The sequence below is a fragment of the Hemibagrus wyckioides genome, linkage group LG06 (genome assembly GCF_019097595.1).
Source record: "Hemibagrus wyckioides isolate EC202008001 linkage group LG06, SWU_Hwy_1.0, whole genome shotgun sequence".
NCBI lineage: Eukaryota > Metazoa > Chordata > Actinopteri > Siluriformes > Bagridae > Hemibagrus > Hemibagrus wyckioides.
Window position 1 is genome coordinate 24,890,430 of NC_080715.1, and position 19,308 is coordinate 24,909,737.

Here is a 19,308-nt window from a genome sequence, read left to right on the forward strand (position 1 = left end):
GTTACTAAAGTTGAATGAATTACATTACAAAGGCTAATCTCATAACATAATGCTATATACATTGCAGCAAGAACCTATGTTTTCTGGTGTATATTGTGGCCTGGAAAAGGTTTCTATCATTAAGTTAGTGTCTCTGATCTTGAAATTGGTCTACTGATCCATGTAGATAAGATTTTTTCTTTCAAACCATCAAAATGCCACTAAAGTCGTACTTAATTTAACTACTCACCAGTTTTCAAATGTATATGTCAGTGGGGCACAAAGTGAGCTTTGTTGCTGTAAGTAGAGCCATTTAAAGAATAGGGTTGGTCTTTGCAAGGCACATAATGCATATGCTGTAATTAGACGTACATTTCTGTGCAACCTGTATATTGTTTTGTGTCCATTTCCAGAAATAGCATTTGATTAACAACATGCACTTTTAAACAATTCAGCTATACATAATTAATCCATATAAAAAATTAACAAAAATAGTTTAACGAAGGAAGAACAACTTTATTTGTAAGCACTTTATTTATTAATATATTACACAACATTACATTTGTTACAATGTCAGATTTTCAAGAGCTACTGGATCAGAGCTACTAGATCAAATCACTTTGGCTTATCTTTTAACACTGCTCACCTATTACACATAACACACAGCATAAGACCTTGTTACAGAGAAATCCAGTCATTTCTATTTTTTTCCTCATAATGATCTGATATTAACAGATGAATTGAAACAGCATTATCTGAAAACCTTTATTCTACCTTTATTCAAAATTACTGATTTACTCTAGTTTCTGCAGTGAACCCATCAGAGTGAGTCTGGTTGTACCATTGCACCATCTAGTGGACATTTAAAAAAAATAAAGCCACGCCGAGATAGGCTTTTGATTGCTAATGTCTGTCGCTCTGGGGCTCTGTTTAGGAGTGAACTACACAGAACTTTATTCACATATCAGGCTGCAATATGAAGAAAAATAATTTATTTCGGAAATAATAAACTAGGTGTTTTTTTTTTTATTATTCAATCTTATCGATCAAACCAAAAGTGGTTTCCTGACATCTAGCTAAGTGCAGTTTGTTGAATGAAGCCGTGTGCCACTTATTTCCCGGTCAACTTCAGGACATCTCTGACCATGGAGCCAATCCCATCAAAGATGAGGTGCAACTTCGTGTCACACATGAATGCAGGAGAGGTCACCACTTTATTCTTTGGGTCAACATGAGCCTCGTGAGGGTCACAAGTTAAGGCTAAAATCAGACAAGACATTTTTTTTTTTTACCAGGTTTAAAATCTTAACATAGTCAATTAAATAAAGTTGTGGAGAGGAGAGGAGAGGAGAGGAGAGGAGAGGAGAGGAGAGGAGAGGAGAGGAGAGGAGAGGAGAGGAGAGGAGAGGAGAGGAGAGGAGAGGAGAGGAGAGGAGAGGAGAGGAGAGGAGAGGAGAGGAGAGGAGAGGAGAGGAGAGGAGAGGAAAAGGCATTAAAATGAAAGAAACATCCAGCATGTGCTGAGAAGGATATGGTGACATCTTTGACTTTGTGTTTGGCCCCGAGTGCAGTGATGGCCTGAGCAGTGCCAGCATATGGCCACATTCCCCCCTCCTCTTGCTCATGGCCCACAGTCACTTCCACACCAGGAAGCACCTTCGCAGCCAGCACCGGAGAGATACAGCACAACCTAGAAACCATGAGAGAAAAGCATCAGCACTGCACACCACAGCTGGACAACTATAACTGCCTAACTACAGTATGGTGGTTTAGCAGGGCAAAAACAATCACAAGAAAATAACATTATAGGTTAGAAGAAAATAAATCATCTGTGGAACTTTAAACACAAACTATTAAGAGCATGTTCAATTTTCTAAAAATAAACCCTGGCAACTATTTTGTATTCATGACCAACAGAGACCAAGTTCTTACCCAATTGGCTTGCCTGCTTTATGGAAGTCCTTTAAGACATTTTCCACCTGCTTGTTCACAGTGCAGTCACTTCCATCGACAGCAAACGTTGACCTGATAAAGCAATAATTACAGAGCTTCAGAAGCATGTTAAGATGTGTGTCTGCTAGCATGTCTGCCAACTCAAATAAGACATGAGCTAACTACTGTTTTATCTTTACTTCACACCCTACACACATAAAGACCATGCTAACCCTTACAGATTTTTAGCAGCTCCGAAACCTCCTGGAAAGATGACTGCATCATGGTTACTGGCACTCAGCTTAGCCAGGTCAGTGATGTTACCCCTAGCGATGCGAGCTGACTCAGCTAAGACGTTCCTGTACAACATTCATACAGAATTATGAATATAAGAAACAGAGTTTTAGAGAATTCAATCATAATGTTGAATCATCTCTCTGTTTATTACCTGGACTCCTCTGAAGGCTGCCCCTTGCTGTGGTCTATAACGTGCATCTGAGCCACATCAGGAGCATACATCTGGACCTCAGCTCCACCGCGACTCAGATGCACCAGGATTCTGTACACATATTTATTTTTCAGTAAATACAGTCCCTCTACAACTACTGAGAGAGAAAGACCAATTCATTTGTTTATGCTATACTCCAAAGACATCTGGGTTTGAGATTAAAAAAAATGAACATGAGACAAGACTTTAGAGTTTGGTTTGGTTTTTTGTATTTCCTGGTATTTATTTCTACATGTAAATATTTTACTAAACCTGAAGGTTAAAACCAAGAGTACATTTTCAGAGCTATCTATTGTATTACAATCAGCCTAACAGGACACACACTACAGCAACAAGACACACGTCAGTTCCAATGCATTTGGTCCCCTAAAGATTGGGTTGTGTGATACAAAATATTTTATGTTCTATGCTGTTTAACACATCTACATATAAACACCAGGAATTAAAAGGTAAAATTCTAAACTCTGCTCATATTCATCTATTGTTCTCAAACCCAAATGTATCCAGTCTACAGCAAAAATAAATGAATTGGCCTTGCTGTTCCAATAGTTTTGGAGGGGTCTGTGATCCATGCATTCACAAAAATTAATTGCAGTAGTATTATTCACATTCTCAGTCGTACCATAGTCCCAGGACTATGCCTTGGTACATAGTACAAACATGGTAATGTAAAAATAATATTCACTTGAGGGCTAACAACCATGTTTGGTAGCATGAGGTTTTGGATGCTGCCTGATACTCACGCTGATGCCTCATGGATCTCCGTCCCATCGTACACTCCACATCCAGACAGCACCTGGAAACCAAAACAGTCAGAAGATAAAGTCTAATGACAGTCCATATAGTAATCCATACAGTATGAAAGGTTGTATAAAGACATTGCTGGGAACTGAAAAACATGGCTGCAGCCCAAACACACTATTTATATCCCAGAGTGCCCTAATGCTTGTGTTACCTTCTAGCTCTCACTTTAGGTATATGGTCATTGCTAGTCCCTGCTTTAACACAATGCTGTTCATAGACTTTGGTCCAGTATTAAAGACAATCATCCCTCTGGACCTGATCAAAAAGCTGAGCCTAAACACTTAAACCTGTGCAACTGGATCCTGGACTTCCTGACTAGGAGACCTCCGTCAGTCTCGATTGTGAACAACATCACTAACCAAGACACTGCCTGGCTTTAGTGGATAATCTCATCTGTTTACTGTACAACACACTCGGTACTGTTTGTCTACACCTATATTGTAAAGATTGGTGTCATCCTGAAGAGTATAGGTTCTCAATTATGTCTGGTTCATTTTTAGGTTTCTTTGAGACATGACAGAAATGATTCCTCCTGAGATATTAGGATTGGGATGTCTAAGGTCTGAATGACACTGCTGGCAAAATACTATTCGACCAAATGTTTGTGGACAACTGACCATCATATACATATGTACTTGCTGAACAATCCCATTTTAGATTTTTTCCCCCTTTTTGCTATTATAAAATGCTCCACTCTTCGGGGAAGGCTTTCCAGTAGATGTTGATTCAGCTACAAGAGCATTAGTGAGATCAAGTACTGATGTTGATTGAGGAGGTCTGGGCTTCAGTCGGTGTTCCAGTTCATTCCAAAGGCGTTCAGTGGCATTTAGTCAGAGTCAGGGCTTCTACTCCAGCCTTAAGATACCACATCCTCATGGAGCTTGGCTTGTACATAGTGGGACTGTCATGCTGGAACAGGTTTGGGCCATTTAGTTCCAGTGAAGGGAAACTGTATTACTACAACATATACACTGAACAGGCATAACATTAAGAACACTGATGATCTCCTCATCATGGCACCTGTTAGTGGGTGGGATATATTAGGCAGCGAGTGAACATTTTGTCCTCAAAGTCGATGTGTTAGAAGCAGGAAAAATGGGCGAGTGTAAGGATTTGAGCGAGTTTGACAAGGGCCAAATTGTAATGGCTAGATGACTAGATCTCCAAAACTGCAGCTCTTTTGGGGTGTTCCTGATCTGCAGTGGTCAGTATCTATCAAAAGTATCCTATAAGTCCTGTAAGTTGCGAGGTGGGGTCAATGGAGGATCTGCTGCTAACATCTTGGTGCCAGATACCACAGCACACCTTCAGGGATCTAGTGGAGTCCATGCCTCGACAGGTCAGGGCTGTTTTGGCAGCAAACACGGGGACCAACACAGTATTAGGCAGGTGGTCATAATGTTATGCCTGATCGGTGTCAATACATCGTATACAATCGTGCTTGGGGAAAGAGCGCATGCTGTGTGTATGTGACGGTTTGGTGTTGACAAACTTTTGGCCATATAGCTTTTAGTTCATCGCATATTATGTTTAGACAGATAGACCGTGATTTAGTCTACATTTTGGTCTAAATGTCTAAATAAATTCTGTCCACATTTCTGTATCACGCAGAGCTACAGGTCCAGCACAAGCACTTATCATCATAAATGTACTTAAAGTAATCTGTTTATTTGACAGAACATCAGCTGGAGCAGAAATTACAGCTGATAAACTGCAGTTGACCCCAGACTCACCACTGCTACTTTGGCGCTGCTGCATTTGACACTGGTGTGGATGAAGCCCACACCGCCTGTCTGAGCAGAGAGAGCTGCTGGAGGCTTCAGCAGAAAAGCGTAGGGTTTGCAGATCAATGAGCGAACAGCCAACATCTTCCCAATAATCATTATAATAATAATAATAATAACTCCAGACAGTTAAACTCGTACAAGGACAAACGAGCGATCTGAGTGATAAACTCACTGCAGTTTAATGGCAGTATTATCTGCGCAAATAATATCTGCGTTCACCTTTCAGTTGCAAGCACAACACTCAAGTTAGAACGCAGTCAAGTTTATATATGTGTAAATATATTTATAACGTAAAACATCGTATAGAAACGAAAGTTGTTTGTATGTACGACCCATTTAAGGCATGTAACAAACAGTTAATATTATCGTCGAAATATTACGGTAAACTCTTCGGCCGCTGTTTTTCATTCCTCTAATCAGCGCTGTAGTGCCGCCTCGTGGTTAGGGGAGGTAGTGGCGTTTAACGTGACTACAAGGAGTGATTCTATGGAAAGCCAAATGGCTCATTATTCGCATTCATAAACTCTTTCCCCATTATGTTTAAATAATTTACGGCAAATCCTACGGTGGCCAAGAAGTGCTGCAAAACAAAATAACAAATCCGAAAACAAAATAACACAAGGACAATTCAGACAAACCGGAAAAGGTAGGTATAATTTGTGAATGGAATTCTTAACCGCTGATTGGACGAGAAACTGTCACTCAACATATACAAGAAGTAGGAAATTATGTATCTAACTTTATTTCCTGTACATGTGTGGAGTTCTGCGTTCACTTTCAATCATTCTTTAGATAGTGCAACATTAAATCTTTTAAAGAAAATAAGAAACATATATATTTATATTCATAAGAAAGCGGAATCCATTCAGCGCTGTTTCAAGGAAGGACGTTCATATGGCGTGATTTTGGATATACTGATAGCGTATCATGGCATAACGATTAGTGTGCGATTTCTAAAAACACACCTAAAGAACACAGGTATTTTCCAAACACCAAACCATTCCAGATTAAACGAGGTAAGGAGCGCTATAAGAGCAGAGCTCTGTTCATACACGCGAATCAACTTTCTATTGCCACAGCTTGCTGGACTTCCGTGTATCTTGAGTGACAAATGTCTCGTCCAATCATCGTTAAGAATTCCGTTCGCAAAGTATACCTACCTTTTTCGTTTTGTCTAAATTGTCATTGTGTTTTCTGATTTGTTATTTTGTTTTTGTTTTTGTTATTTTGTTTTTGGATCTGAGACTATTTTGTTTTGCACTTCTTGGCCACCGTACAAATTGGATCATTCAATCAGCAAACACCAGCGATGGAGAGGAGTAACTCTAGATGTGTCTAAATCAGCTCCCAAGGTGGTGAATCTGTATATCGTGTACAGAACTTCAGCCACTATTAAGAACCTTAGCTCACTACACACTGGGACACTAATGACTAATGATTTTCAGCAACATTACTACATACTTGTGTTGAAAATGTTACCACTGGAATTTATCAACGTCAGGAAGGACAGAATTTTCTAACATAATTTTTATTTTATTTATTTATTTTTTTTTTAAATGTTAAAAGCACATTATTAAAAATATTTAAATTGTTCTTTTACGTATCTTTGCAACAGTTCTAGCTAATGGATATTTTAAAAATCATTCAACACTGCAGACTCTTTAGACTCAAGCAAACTTTATAAAGAATGGCAGAAGTTAAATTTTGCTAACATAATCTTTTGAGAGATACAAAAATAATAACAAGCTACTTACATTCTTAAACAAATAATTTCTTATTTTGTCTGGCTATTTTTAAAAAAAAATTATTTATTTTTTGAGCTGTTAGGCTTCAGAAAAAATAACGTCATTACCAGTAAGGGAACATAGTGAGCATAATGATCAGGGCCCTGACAGCTGACCTAGGTAGATTAAATATCTTAATACAGTTGTATTATTACATAATGCTGTTCATTCACTTAATCCCAACTGTTTTCAATGGACAGCACAGTCTTCATGGAAATCTCCACTAAAGCCTACATACACACAGCTGGTACTGGACCATTTTGGGTCCTGTCCAGATGCACAGCTTCACTGGGAGTCAAACAGTGGAAACAGTGGTGTACAATTACAACACTGTCACAACTTGTGGAAACACCATTCAGATACACAAAATACTGTCCACACAAATATCACATAACTCAGGAAGTAAAACATGGTTTGAGCTTTTTATTGTCCACACTACAAAAAATCTTAGATAATTATTTAAATACAATAGTGATATATGCAATTCACTCATTAAACAATGAGAATGAAAAAATCAAAATAAACAAAAATTCTACAACTGATTCTATATAATGACTTTTAAATAACATTTTATGTTAACATGTATTTAATGTGTTTTAGCTAACTCTAACAAAACAGGAATGCTCTTTTCTTAAAATCATTCTAAAGATTCTAAATTATTTAGTAAAACTAAAACAGATCTCTTCTAACAATGCTTACTATTACAGTTGAGTTATGAGACAGACAGTAAAAACTTGGCCAAGAGCTGGCGTGCTCTTCTTAGACGCTCCAATCGGTCCTTCAAACTCTTCCTACGCTGAGCTACACCAGAATCCTCTCGGATAAGTTTCATGGCATTCTCACATCCGATCATGCTCAACATGGAGGCCTGAAGCCGAGAGAAGTACTGGTCCAGCACATGGTATTGCACTATGAGGGGCACTTGGTTGGCAAGACGGTCAGAGGTGATCTGACACATACACACACATACACGTACACAGACAAACACACACACCATATTAGTTAACAGATCAAGTAGACACCATATTTTTTCATAGAAATAGTGGCTTTAATGATAGCATACCAGGAAATAGGCATTTAGGTGCTGAGCCATTTCCCTGACATCAGCATTCAACATCCTGATTACTTGTGGTTTCTGTTTGACAGCCTGTAGCCTGTGACTATAGAGGCCATCTTGTGAATAGACAATCTTCTCCATTTTAAATTGAGATTGTATTTTCTCTAGAGCTTTTCCATGCTCCTGCTCAAGCAGATCCTCAATCGGTTCTTTAGCCGCCCTCAGCAGGTTGGGAAAGGCCTCAAAATGGGAGCTGACCACCTTGTTCACACAGGAGTGAACAATGCCTTACAGAAATGAGAGAAAACAACAAGTACAGTCAGGTCACTGTAACAAGAGTAGGATGAGCAGATTATGGCAGACACTCTCATGTATTGACTCATTCAACAGCTCTGTTCTGGATTTAAACATGTACAACAAATAATAAAATAGGGGGGGAAACACTTCAGAATTTAAAAGGTCCTGATCAGAAACCTAACAATTTGTGTTTGTACTGGTGATTTATTTGTCTATACGTATAGGCTGTGCTACACCAGCCACAGCCAGCAGAGGGCTGCAGAGGTGCACAGTAAAAGTGGCCGTTTTGGAGAACTTGGGTTCCCAGAATACTCCAGGATGATTAACCCATTTCATCCCAACACACATTTATCAACTATGCTACAGTATTGTTTTATTTCAAGTACTCAGTTAGGACCACCTATGAACTAGCTGATTTGTTTTATGTTTGTTTGGCTAAGGCATCAGCTCAAAACATCTATGTAGCATTATAAATATCTGACTGTAGCTTATAAGCAGGTTTACTAAATCCTTTGATATGCCTAGTAATAGTCCACTTCTTGGTCAAACTAAATTTTAATTAAGTCAAAATTAGATGGGGTTAGCATTTCATGATGCAATCTGGTAAAGTTATATGGTCACCATGACTCTGTACATGATAGTGACAGATGCATCAGAGTGAAAGGTGTCAGTTGTTGTTATTTACCACTGATGTCTTTCAGTAACTCTGTAGCAGGTTCCTCCATTTCCTGTATATGTTTCTTCACAATGTTTTCAAACGTTCTGTAATTAACAAATCCAGGGAGTTCCTTTCCCCTGCAGTTATGGGTGTATTCTTCAACTTCATCCTGGAGGTTTTCCTCAACTAGAAAAAGAAGAAACAGGACAAAGAGAAGGACACAACCATGTAATAAAAGACAATCCTGAAAGGTTTTTAAGAGTTTGTTCAAACATTCTATATGTATGTGTGTATATACAGAGGGGCCCAAATAAATGTATACACACTTCAACGACCTTAAAACTCAAATTGGCAGTAATGTACTATTATGCATCAGAGAATGGAATACTGTAAGTGGTTTTGACACATGGTACATGAAGATGAGGCGTTTGTACAGAAAGTGGTGTGGTCTTATGAAGCGCAGTTTAAACTAAATGGTACAGTAAACCATCATAACTATGTTTATTGGGCTCCAGAATATCCTCAAATTCATGTGGACAAAGCAATCAATTTACCAGGGCTTAAATGTGTGGACTGTCATCCAGGGGTTTAATTGAACCATTCTTTTTTGAAGGCACATTCACTGGTCCAGTGTACCTCGGCATGCTTCGCATATCCATTTTACTGGCCATTCGTGTGGTTTATGCAGATGAGCAATTTTACTTACTCACCTCACTACCACCAAAACGTGAGAGCCTATCTCAGTGACATTCTGCTGTTGAATAGGATGCAAAAGTGCTGTTGAATTCCCTCCATGTTCCCCCAGACTTAAACCCCTTGATTTCTATCTGTGGTGTATTGTAGAAAACCACCTACATTGGCTGCACTATGGAAAGAAATTGAAGTATCATGCAGAGCAATCCCTGTGGACACTCTAGTCAATGTTGTTCATACAGTAGTTCTCCGAAATCAAAAGTGTCTGGATGCTAATGGTGACCACTTTGAGAACCTAATGTGTTTGCAAAATTCAAACATGACTTACAGCTACCCTTTGATGTTCATATACATTTAGAAATAAGATTTTAATGAATATATATTTTTTATGTTGAATTGTGTATACATTTGTTTGAATAAATCAGTAGTTCCACTAATTCTACTTATTTTTGCTTATTTAAGTTCATAAATGCCAGAAAAGTGCCAGCTAAATACCAGCTGGGACCTCTTGAGGCTAACTCACGTCTGACAGCCTTGCTATCCAGTTGCTGTTTCCATTTTGCAAACTCTTTCCTCATTTTAGTAAAAACTTTGGGCTCTGAGTTTTGGGTGTCTTCTTCTGCTCTCATCACATCTGAAAGGACTTGGTTGAAGTTATTGATTTTCTGTAAAATACCATAACCAATAAATCAAATATAACAACTTCAATGAATGTTCAAAACAAATGATCAAAAACAATGCTATTTATTTATTTATTAATTTATTTATTAATTATTATTATTATTTTACAACTTTTACCCTAATAAGAAAATTGTTTTTCTCAGTTTCTTCTTGAGGAACTCCATCTCCAAGCTTTCTCATCTCATTAAATGTTTTGTCCAATTTGTACTCAACTTGCTTGTGCAACTGTGGGAGTAAGTTCTGAAAATGAAAACAAACACACAAACATATGGATGAAGGAATGAAGGAATGAATAAAATTGAATGAATGAATGAATGAGTGAATGAATGAATGAATGAATGAATGAATGAATGAATGAAAGGATGAATGTGTCATTCTGTTAAAATACAGAACCCAAAGGGCATTACTGGTCTTTGTAAGCTATCTTACATTAATGTGTTCTACCAGTTCCCTGGTCAGTCTCTCTGCAAGCAAAGGCACTGTGGCTTTCCCTTCCTCCAAGAGAGGTCTAAGACAAAAAAAACATAGGATTTAAAATATGTCTAATATCAACTCCATCTCCATTTGTTTACTACAGCTAGTCAAATAAATCTTTTAATGATGTTATACTGTATAATGAGTATGGCTTGCCTGAAATGTGGATGGTTCTGAAAAAAGACTTGCTCTTTCAGGAGAGCTTTAGACAGACTGAGATCCTCATTTATGTCTTGCTGGCCACGGCACTTCACAATCATGTAGCCCTTCTTCAGTGGGATCACATGGTTATTTACTGTGTTTACAACACTCTCCTCTGCACCTTTATCCACTAAGTCAGGCTTGGTAAGGATGCCTATACAGATGATTTACACATATTTCAGCAACATGTCACCTTAACTCAAAGTGTGAAAGTGCATGATTTATGCAGCTATATTACCCAGGGTCCGTTGTCCATTTGGATCCACTTTGCTTGTCATCTTCAGTGCCTCAGTGGTGGCAATGTCAATGTTTGCAGGCACAACCACCAAGCTAATAGTTTCTTGTCTCTTAATAAATTTCTCAATGAGATCTTTTATCTGGTTAACAAATGAAACATAATCAGAGTAAAGAGATGTTCTGACATCCCAACAATTCTATTAATGTCATACTATTGATATGATGTTAACTATAAGCTTACTTCAACCAAGAATCTATCTATCTATCTATCTATCTATCTATCTATCTATCTATCTATCTATCTATCTATCTATCTATCTGTCTGTCTGTCTGTCTGTCTGTCTGTCTGTCTACACCTCTGCATGATTTTGTACATTGAGCCACATGATTAACTGGTGCATGAATGAGCAAATGTACAGTATCAAAGCAAAGCACAGTAACAAAAAAAATTAAGCTAGAGCAATGTTAGCAGTAAGAGTAGAGTGCTACGTCATTTATGTTAAATATATAAATCACAAAAATCAAATTACAAAGAAACTGGGGTAGAAGGAATGTAATTTACTTTTCACTATTTTTTCTCACCTGCTTCTCGATGTCCAATGGCTGATCACCTGTTGCCACCCTGGCAATGCCCGGTAGGTCAATAAGGGTGAGATCAGGAACATCACTGGATTTGATCTCTAGAGAGATCATCTGCTGGCTGATTCCCTTCCCCTCTCCAGCCAAGACATTCTGAGCTATAAAGAAAAGCACACATTTACCTTACTCTGTGCGGGTGTGCAAACCCTCTTATCTGAGGCATTAAAAAAAAAGTATGAAATACAGACCACTTGAAACAGCACTTCCCACATCTTTTGGCCTTTGAAGTATCTTTACTTGGTCCTTGTATGTTAGAACTGCAGACCATGGGGCACCTTTTTCAACTCTCTTTAGTTTCAGAACCAAAGGGCAGCGGGTCACAATACCTGTAAATGAAATTTAGCTTGAATACTTTCTAGAATAGCTTTATTTCTGATAAATGAGTGTGTGTGTGTATGTGTTTGTGTGTGTGTGTTTGTGGGTGTATGTGTGTGTATTGTCTAACCTGTGCCTCTAGGCAAGGCCACCCCTGAAAGGGCCTCCAGTACAGAGCTCTTTCCAGAACTCTGATCACCTATAACAGCAATAGCTGGCAAATTCAGGTCCTTCTCCACTCCCAGTGACCTTAGATTGTCCACAAGATCAATGTATGGACGCACCTTGTCCTCATAGTGCTGGTTTAGGGTGTTACTCATTCCTCCAATGTCTATCCTTTTGTTGTCCTTCCTTGGTGACATAACAATAAATATACTTCTACATGGTGAAAAAACAGTGTAAAGGAAACTTCAAAAATGCAGTACATAACATTTAGATATCTTTCATGCCAGAGGCAGACTGGCAAAAAAGCACACAAGATAGTCAGGATCAGATGCTGTTTTCACAGAAACTAATGTATGGTTATAAACTGGAGGAAAAGTTTTTGGTGGTTCCATTTGAAGTGCATGATGTCTCTTCATCATGCTGCTAAACATTATATCCACCCACAGTATGAGTGTTTTTTGCTAAAAAGCCGGTCGTATTAGTAGATTAGTAGAATTGGAAAAGCTAATCCATACTGTGAAATTTTTCATTCTACATATTAACATATCAAACACACCCATGATAAAACATGACCTTATTGTTAAAAAAAATATCTGAGCAAAAGCGTATAGAACATCATTGCAAAGCTTAGCAATTTAGTCTTCCTTCACAACAAAACAAATTATAAAGCAGATTTTAAGAATAACAAATTTAGTCAATTTAAATGCATTAAATTTACATGAATAGCACAAATCGCAGGAGATTAAATAACCACAAGAGATTATCATCTTATAGTAACCCTATTATACTGCCATTTCCATCTGTCCATCCAAGCTTCAGAATTCAGAATACGGCCATGAATATTTCCTGTAAAAGGACACGTTAATAAGACTTATTTCGTCTGTAACCTAGTTCATGTACAGAAGATTTTTTTTACCTGTTTTATCTCCAGTAGTCTTCCCTTGTACTGTGTGCAGTGAGAGAACAGGAGTGTATGTGTATGGATGCTGTGTTTGTAACTAGGCAGTATTTACATAGAGCCATCTCTTTCGTTTTCCTCGCTATCTTCTTTGACGGTCGTATTATTTGTTTCTGGTTTCGTTTACTAGAAAGTGCCTAAGCGGTGGCTCTGTGGGCGGTCCGATCTCTGTACTCAGCAACTTAATTCGCATGGCGGTTTTTCTGATTTTCCACAGCGATATTTTTTTGTGTACAGCAAGAAGAAAAAGAAAAGAAAAGAAAAGAAAAAAACACAGATCCGGAGGGTTTTTAGGATTTTTTTTCGTGTACTTTACATTATCTTATTTCTTTTTTCAACCAACCAACCATTTATTGTGGAAGTGCATGATGCAAAAAAAAAAAACCAACAAAAACATGCCATGTCCATGTGGCATTATGCACGGGGTGTGGTCAGCAACAAAGAGGTGTGTATCATGAAAACCTTGCCCTAGAAAATTTACATATGTTCTGTTTTTTTTCCATGTATGTATGATGCATATAATGTGTTACTGAAAGAAAGTCAAGTTAACTCAAATCATATGCAGATCATCATTTTCAAGTTGTCCCAAATTATTAAATTAAACATGATGAGCTAGCATGTTTCAAATTCACTGAAACAGTCTTAAAATACAAGTGGAGGGTAAAAAGAAAAATGGATGCATGATACACCCCATGGGGTTACCACACAGGTAAAATCTCCTTTTGTCAACAGCAGCTTACTGACTCTCTGACAGGTTTAGGGCAATCAAGCATGAATGTGCACAATATTTATAGTGATACATGAAGACACAGACTAGTAATACTGGGGAAAAAAGGGTGCTTTGGGCTTGATATTCTGATGTTGATGAGTGGGCTCTGGTGGGGATGGGAGGTTTGATCACTGGATGCATTATGATTAGTAAAAAAACAAATGGCTGAATTAACTGTGGCAGTGCATTGATATATATATATATATATATATGTATAGATAGATAGATAGATAGATAGATAGATAGATAGATAGATAGATATGGATAATATCTATAATTTCTATAATATAGAAATGGTTGTCTGAAGAGAGTATATTGTTTAAGTTTGCTATAGCTCTGTGGATTTTTCCATTTAAATGTTTAATGTGCTCCCTAAGTAATTCCCCTTCCCCTTTCTTCCCCATACTTAGGGACCACATTATTAAACATTTAAATGGAAAGCTCCCCTATAGCAAACAACTGATGAAATGTATGAACTAGAATTAAGGAACAGCAGTTAATTTCAGTTTGCGTTATGTGTTGTCCATAGCATTACTGTACACTAATGTGTTGTTTGTAGCATCGATTATAAACAAATGTGAAAGAATGACTGATGACTATTTTATTTAATTATTGTAGCATTGAAAATATACTTTATGTGTATCTAAATTCTATTTTCAAATTACATTCCTATCATCATTCATGACCACTCTTTCAAAACTAGCCTGCACTAACTAAATTGTCTTAAAATAAATTCACCAGACCTTCTCTACGAGAATTTAAAATGACAGTTTTGTCTTTTGAAATCTTGGCTTTTTTATATTATTGTATTGAGTCAGTGATATATACATTTATACGTTGCAATATACATTACAAAACATTTTTGAGATTTAAAAGAAATAACTATTTTGACAGTTTCATGCACTACATTTTGAACACGTATAAATCAAAATATTATCTTCAGAACAATAAACAAAAGTTAATATTATATATATAATATATATTAATTACATGCAGTCATACATTAAAATCAGTGGTAGTGCAATCTCCATTACTTAAGTCAAAGTACAGATACCCTGGATAAACTTTTACTTAAAAATTTTTATGATTCGGAGGGGTGTCCCAAAACCTTTGGTAATATAGTGTACATTATTAAAAAAAATACTTTAATTGTTCTGTTACATATCTTTGCAATGTTTCTAGCTAATGAGTATTTTAAAAATTATTCAACACTGAAAACTCTTTTGACTTAAGCAAACTTTATAAAGAATGGCAGAAGTTAAAAATTGCATGAGGGTGTGAACATTTAGGGCTTTAGGGTGTGAACATTCCAGTGCACTTGACGGATGTTGTGATTCAGAGAGAGAGAGACAGCCCTTAAAATGGTTGACTCCCTGAGGCTGAGTGCCCTGACTACTGAACTAGGGCACTTATTGAGATGAAATAAATGACTGTACCCGACTTCTGTTGTGTGATCATCCTGGACCTTCATCCATCCCTCCATCTATATTCTGTAGCTCATATCCTTCAGCACATATTACAGGGGACCTGGTGACTATCACAGGGAGCTTGGGATAAAAGTCGAGGAAAACTCTGGATGTGGTGACAACCCATCGCAGGGCACAATCACACACACTTTGACAAACCCATTCCTACTCTACAAACTATTTAGAGATGCTAATCAGCCAACAAAATGTATGTCTTTCAGTTGGAGGACACCAGATTACCAAATAGGGAGATTTAGCCAATTTTGTACACACAAGGCAGAGCTGGATGATTTTAAACATAAAACAGCATAACAATACAACACAAATAATGACCAGATTGGCTTTCCATATGATTCAGAAGCCCAACACATCAGGTATAGAGATAAATTGATACCAAACTCGAGCTACTCGAGTTCGTTTGATATTCGTTTTCAATATTTTGAATTTTGTACATTTGGGAATACAGTTGATTGCTTTACTACCTCTCAGTTAAAATGTAATTAAAAATAAGGTATTGAAATATTGTATGTATTGTTCATCAATATGTATTGGTGACATCAAATAGATTAATTATCGCAATACAATTTAGTGCAATTCATTCACTTAATCCCAACTATTTTCAATGGACAACACAGTCTTCATGGAAATCTCCACTAAAGCCTACATACACACAGCTGGTACTGGACCATTTTGGGTCCTGTCCAGATGCACAGCTTCACTGGTAGTCAAACAGTGGAAACAGTGGTGTACAATTACAACACTGTCACAAATTGTGGCAACACCATTCAGATACACAAAATACTGTCCACACAAATATCACATAACACAGAAAGTAAAACTTGGTTTGATGACTTTTTATTGTCTGAACTACAAACATGCATGTATAATTATTTAAACAGAATAGAGATATAAGCAATTCAATCATTAAACAATCAAAAAATCAAAATGAACAAAAATTAAACCACAAACCTAAGTTTAGAATTCTACAATTGATTCTATATAATGACTTTTAAATAACATTTTATGTTAACATGTATTTAATATGTTTTAGCTAACTCTAACAAAACAGGAATCCTCTTTTCTAAAAATCATTCTAAAGATTCTAAACATAATGTAAAACTAAAACAGATATCTCATCCTTCTAACAATGCTTACTATTACAGTTGAGTTATGAGACAGACAGTAAAAACTTGGCCAAGAGCTGGCGTGCTCTTCTTAGACGCTCCAATCGGTCCTTCAAACTCTTCCTACGCTGAGCTACACCAGAATCCTCTCAGATAAGCTTCATGGCATTCTCACATCCGATCATGCTCAACATGGAGGCCTGGAGCCGAGAGAAGTACTGGTCCAGCACATGGTATTGCACTATGAGGGGCACATGGTTGGCAAGACGGTCAGAGGTGATCTGGGGTATTGAACTATGAGGGGCACTTGGTTGGCAAGACGGTCAGAGGTTCTCTAGCGCTTTTCCATGTTCCTGCTCAAGTAGATCCTCAATCGGTTCTTTAGCTGCCCTGAGCAGGTTGGGACAGGCCTCAAAATGGGAGCTGACCATGTTATTCACACAGGAGTGAACAATGTCTTACAGAAATGAGAGAAAACAACAAGTACAGTCATGACACTGTAACAACAGTAGGATGAGCAGATTATGGCGGGCATCCTCATGCACTGAATCATTCAACAGCTCTGTTCTGGATTTAAACATGTACAACAAATAATAACATAGAAAAGAACACCTAAAAATTTAAAGGGTCCTAACCAGTGCATAATAATTTGTGCTTGTGCTGGTCATTTATTTGTCTATAAGTAAAAGACAGCACTACACCAGCCACAGCCAGCAGAGGGCTGCAGAGGTGCACAGTAAAAGTGGCTGTTTTGGAGAACTTGGGTTCCCAGAATACTCCAGGATGATTAACCCATTTCATCCCAACACACATTTATCAACTATGCTAAAGTATTGTTTTTTTTTTTTGTTTGTTTGTTTGTTTTTCGAGTACTCAGTTAGGACCACTGAAAAACACCAGTGGACAACCTATGCATTAGCTGATTTGTTTTTTGTTTCTTTGGCAAAGACATCAGCTCAAAACATATATGTAGCATTATAAATTTATAAATATCTGACTGTAGCTTATAGGCAGGTTTACTAAATCCTTTGAGATGCCTAGTAATAGTCCACTTCTTGGTCAAACTAAGTCAAAATTAGATGGGGTTAGCATTTCATGATGCAATCTGGTAAAGTTATATGGTCACCATGCCTCTGTACATGATAGAGAGTGACAGATGCATCAGAGTGAAAGGTGTCAGTTGTTGTTATTTACCACTGATGTCTTTCAGTAACTCTGTAGCAGGTTCCTCCATTTCCTGTATATGTTTCTTGACAATGTTTTCAAACGTTCTGTAATTAACAAATCCAGGGAGTTCCTTTCCCCTGCAGTTATGGGTGTATTCTTCAACTTCATCCTGGAGGTTTTCCTCAACTAGAAAAAGAAACAGGACAAAGAAAAGGACACAACCATGTAATATAAGACAATCCTGAAATGCTTTTAAGGCTTTGTTCAAACATTTTCTATGTATATGTGTATATATACAGTAGTTCTAGAATTAATTTACATTCCACTAATTCCACTTATAACTGCTTTTTTAAGTTCATGAAGGCCAGCAAAATGCCAGCTAAATACCAGCTGGGACCTCTTGAGGCTAACTCACGTCTGACAGCCTTGCTATCCAGTTGCTGTTTCCATTTTGCAAACTCCTTCCTCATTTTAGTAAAAACTTTAGGCTCTGAGTTTTGGGTGTCTTCTTCTGCTCTCATCACATCTGAAAGGACTTGGTTGAAGTTATTGATTTTCTGTAAAATACCATAACCAAATGTGACAACAAATATACAAATATAACAACATCAGTGAAAAACACTGCTATTGATTAATTATAAATTTTATTTTTATTTTATTTATCTTCTTGAGGAACTCCATCTCCAAGCTTTCTCAACACATTAACTGTTTTGTCCAATTTGTACTCAACTTGCTTGTGCAACTGTGGGAGTAAGTTCTGAAAATGAAAAACAAACACACAAACTTATGAATGAAGGAATGAATGAAGGAATGAAGGAATGAATAATCGAAAGAAAGAAAGAAAGAAAGAAAGAAAGAAAGAAAGAAAGAAAGAAAGAAAGAATGAATGAATGAATGAATGAATGAATGAATGAATGAATGAATGAAAGGATCTTACATTAATGTGTTCTACCAGTTCCCTGGTCAGTCTCTCTGCAAGCAAAGGCACTGTGGCTTTCCCTTCCTCCAAGAGAGGTCTAAGACAAAAAAAACATAGGATTTAAAATATGTCTAATATCAACTCCATCTCCATTTGTTTACTACAGCTAGTCAAATAAATCTTTTAATGATGTTATACTGTATAATGAGTATGGCTTGCCTGAAATGTGGATGGTTCTGAAAAAAGACTTGCTCTTTAGACAGACTGAGATCATTTATGTCTTGCTGGCCACGGCACTTCACAATCATGTAGCCCTTCTCCAGTGGGATCACATGGTTATTTACTGTGTTTACAACACTCTCCTCTGCGCCTTTATCCACTAAGTCAGGCTTGGTAAGGATGCCTATACAGATGATTTACACATATTTCAGCAACATGTCACCTTAACTCAAAGTGTGAAAGTGCATGATTTATGCAGCTATATTACCCAGGGTCCGTTGTCCATTTGGATCCACTTTGCTTGTCATCTTCAGTGCCTTAGTGGTGGCAATGTCAATGTTTGCAGGCACAACCACCTCAATGAGATCTTTTATGACTACTCTTTTAAAACTAGCCTGAACTGACTGAAATGTCTTTTAAAATAAATTCACCAGACCTTTTTGTGGATTGGAAATAGTTTTGTCTTTTGAAAACT

The 19,308-nt window shown here is 37.3% G+C and overlaps 2 protein-coding genes and 1 pseudogene across 3 annotated transcripts; all 3 read right to left on the minus strand.

Annotated features, from left to right (window-relative positions):
* Positions 1-474: 474 nt before the first annotated feature.
* Positions 475-5,310, minus strand: gatd3 (glutamine amidotransferase class 1 domain containing 3). The gene is made up of 7 exons (XM_058391095.1): positions 4,957-5,310; positions 3,163-3,215; positions 2,360-2,470; positions 2,151-2,270; positions 1,912-2,004; positions 1,513-1,669; positions 475-1,219 (listed from the first exon to the last, which is right to left on the minus strand). Exons 1-7 carry the CDS (start codon positions 5,104-5,106, stop codon positions 1,091-1,093), a joined length of 813 nt encoding a protein of 270 aa, XP_058247078.1. The 5' UTR covers positions 5,107-5,310; the 3' UTR covers positions 475-1,090.
* Positions 5,311-7,208: 1,898 nt separating this feature from the next.
* LOC131354442 (interferon-induced GTP-binding protein Mx-like) lies at positions 7,209-13,272 on the minus strand. Of its 2 annotated transcripts, none has more exons than XM_058392090.1 (12): positions 13,128-13,272; positions 12,177-12,397; positions 11,920-12,057; positions 11,675-11,829; positions 11,094-11,232; positions 10,811-11,009; positions 10,610-10,688; positions 10,298-10,420; positions 10,023-10,164; positions 8,834-8,992; positions 7,858-8,138; positions 7,209-7,743 (listed from the first exon to the last, which is right to left on the minus strand). In XM_058392090.1, exons 2-12 carry the CDS (start codon positions 12,364-12,366, stop codon positions 7,507-7,509), a joined length of 1,842 nt encoding a protein of 613 aa, XP_058248073.1. In that variant the 5' UTR covers positions 12,367-12,397; positions 13,128-13,272; the 3' UTR covers positions 7,209-7,506. The 2 variants fall into 2 exon arrangements, with proteins under 2 accessions (XP_058248073.1, XP_058248072.1); XM_058392089.1 differs by having other exon boundaries at positions 12,177-12,424.
* A 2,979-nt stretch (positions 13,273-16,251) lies between these two features.
* LOC131354444 (interferon-induced GTP-binding protein Mx-like) lies at positions 16,252-19,249 on the minus strand (annotated as a pseudogene).
* Between the last annotated feature and the right edge of the window lie 59 nt (positions 19,250-19,308).

What these genes read in the sequence shown, in the direction of transcription:
- LOC131354442 (XM_058392089.1), bottom strand. Translation starts at nt 12,408, where the DNA reads ATGTCACCAAGGAAGGACAACAAAAGGATAGACATTGGAGGAATGAGT. An exon ending in AAATGGACAACGGACCCTGG is followed by an intron (nt 11,010 to 11,093) that starts GTAATATAGCTG and finishes TCATCTGTATAG; the next exon opens with GCATCCTTACCAAGCCTGAC. An exon ending in CAGAACCATCCACATTTCAG is followed by an intron (nt 10,689 to 10,810) that starts GCAAGCCATACT and finishes TTTTTGTCTTAG; the next exon opens with ACCTCTCTTGGAGGAAGGGA.
- gatd3 (XM_058391095.1), bottom strand. Translation starts at nt 5,106, where the DNA reads ATGATTATTGGGAAGATGTTGGCTGTTCGCTCATTGATCTGCAAACCC. An exon ending in TTCGGAGCTGCTAAAAATCT is followed by an intron (nt 2,005 to 2,150) that starts GTAAGGGTTAGC and finishes TTGCTTTATCAG; the next exon opens with GTCAACGTTTGCTGTCGATG. An exon ending in AAAGCAGGCAAGCCAATTGG is followed by an intron (nt 1,670 to 1,911) that starts GTAAGAACTTGG and finishes CATGGTTTCTAG; the next exon opens with GTTGTGCTGTATCTCTCCGG.